The sequence below is a fragment of the Temnothorax curvispinosus genome, unplaced genomic scaffold (assembly GCF_003070985.1).
Source record: "Temnothorax curvispinosus isolate PA1 unplaced genomic scaffold, ASM307098v1 QBEX01008618.1, whole genome shotgun sequence".
NCBI lineage: Eukaryota > Metazoa > Arthropoda > Insecta > Hymenoptera > Formicidae > Temnothorax > Temnothorax curvispinosus.
The window spans coordinates 1-1,674 of NW_020218398.1; the positions used below are offsets into that span (position 1 = coordinate 1).

The following is a 1,674-nucleotide window of genomic DNA, read 5'->3' on the forward strand; positions in this document are numbered from 1 at the left end:
GGACGTGGAAACGTGCGGTTTTATCGTGCGTTATAACTTTAATACTTCTAGCTGTTGTAATGTCCATAACTGTACATTTCACTCATAAATCAGACGCATCGGTCTCCTCGGAAATTTCAAACTCATCGCTCGAGGGTAATTGTCTATCTGGAAAATTTTTCATTTTGCAAGCGTGACATAAAGCAAGCGTTATATGTTATCACGGGCAATTATAGACCCCGTCAAGGTATCCCCGTTATCCGGCTACTACAAGGTTGTGTGCTACTTCACAAATTGGGCCTGGTACCGTCGTGGAATCGGCCGTTATTTGCCGGAATACATCAATCACACTCTATGCACGCATATAGTGTACGGCTTTGCAGTGCTAGATAATTCCAAGCTGGTGATTAAGACGAACGACGAGGCGGACTACGAACATCATTTCTACGAGAAGGTGGTAGCGTATAAAGAGCGGGGTCTTAAGGTGCTTCTCGCGTTGGGCGGATGGGAGAACTCCGCCGGCGACAAGTACAGCCGATTGGTGAATAGTCCATCCGCTAGGAAGAACTTCATCGATCATGCCGTTCAGTTTATCGCAAATAACGGCTTTGACGGATTGGACTTGTTTTGGGAGTATCCTGTTTGCTGGCGGGTGAGCGCAATCTTTTTTTATTTACATTCCGTCAAGTAAGAACGTGGTCGCTATAACTCGCAGTTGGTAAAAGCTATACTTCTGATTCTTGCATGAGTTGATAGAGGATACTTTTCTTCTTAATGCTTTGCGAAAAAAAACTCAGTTGTCGTTAAAGTTTTGCCACAGCAAAGCATAAGCGTCGCATGAGCGCCGCGTACGCGTCGGGCTTCGAGCTGTATTACGTGTTTACACACAATCTGAATGCGGACAAAATTTTGGAAATCTGTAAAAAGGCCTTGTTACTATCTGCCAACTCGTGGTTTATAAAAAAAAAAATGAAGACTGGATCCAGCAGGAGGATAATGATCCGAAACACCGGAGCAGACTCTCTACTGAGTGGAAGGAGCAACCTGGCATCAATCAATTGGATTGGCCGTCACAGTCGCCCGATGCAAATCCAATCGAAAATATTTGGGCATATATTAAGCATAAGCTTCGTGAAAGACAAATATTCAGTTTAAAGCAATTATCTTGAGAGTTTCGTTGGAGATATGGAGATCCTTGCCGCACGAATAGTGCAAAATATGCCTCGGAAATGTCAGTCAATTATCGACGCCGATGGTGACTGGACACATTATTAATGTAATTGCATCTTAGCTCTATACTAATCAAATAGAATGTATCTATATATGTATTTCAAAATTTTGCTAACTCAATTTTTCTATAAATTAGGCCGACCACGCTCTTATATACTTGACAGACTGTAATAATATTAATACAAGCGTTCGAGTTCTTATTCATCATCGTCCTTTTTTCGTGTTTTTTTTCTTTATTTTATCTCCCTGGAAATATTTTAAATAATATTTTAAGATTTAAATATAAAATTTAGATAGTATTTTATATCTTTATTTGAAGTTCTGTTTTTCCTATTTTTTGTATGTAATCTTGCAAATTATTTACCTATAATCATCTTCAGTTATTAAAAATTCTTTTCAAATTTTGGCAACAGGGAATTTGCAACAAGGGTCCAGATTCGGATAAAGAGAGCTTTGCAGCTATAT

General features: G+C 39.5%; 1 protein-coding gene across 1 annotated transcript; it reads left to right on the plus strand.

Moving 5' to 3' along the window:
• Nucleotides 1-6: 6 nt before the first annotated feature.
• On the plus strand, nucleotides 7-1,670 carry LOC112458048 (probable chitinase 10; the record flags this gene model as incomplete). The annotated part of the gene is made up of 3 exons (XM_025021455.1): nucleotides 7-135; nucleotides 216-631; nucleotides 1,623-1,670. Coding segments are annotated over exons 1-3 (540 nt in total), but the record flags the coding sequence as incomplete, so codon positions are not given.
• Nucleotides 1,671-1,674: the final 4 nt, after the last annotated feature.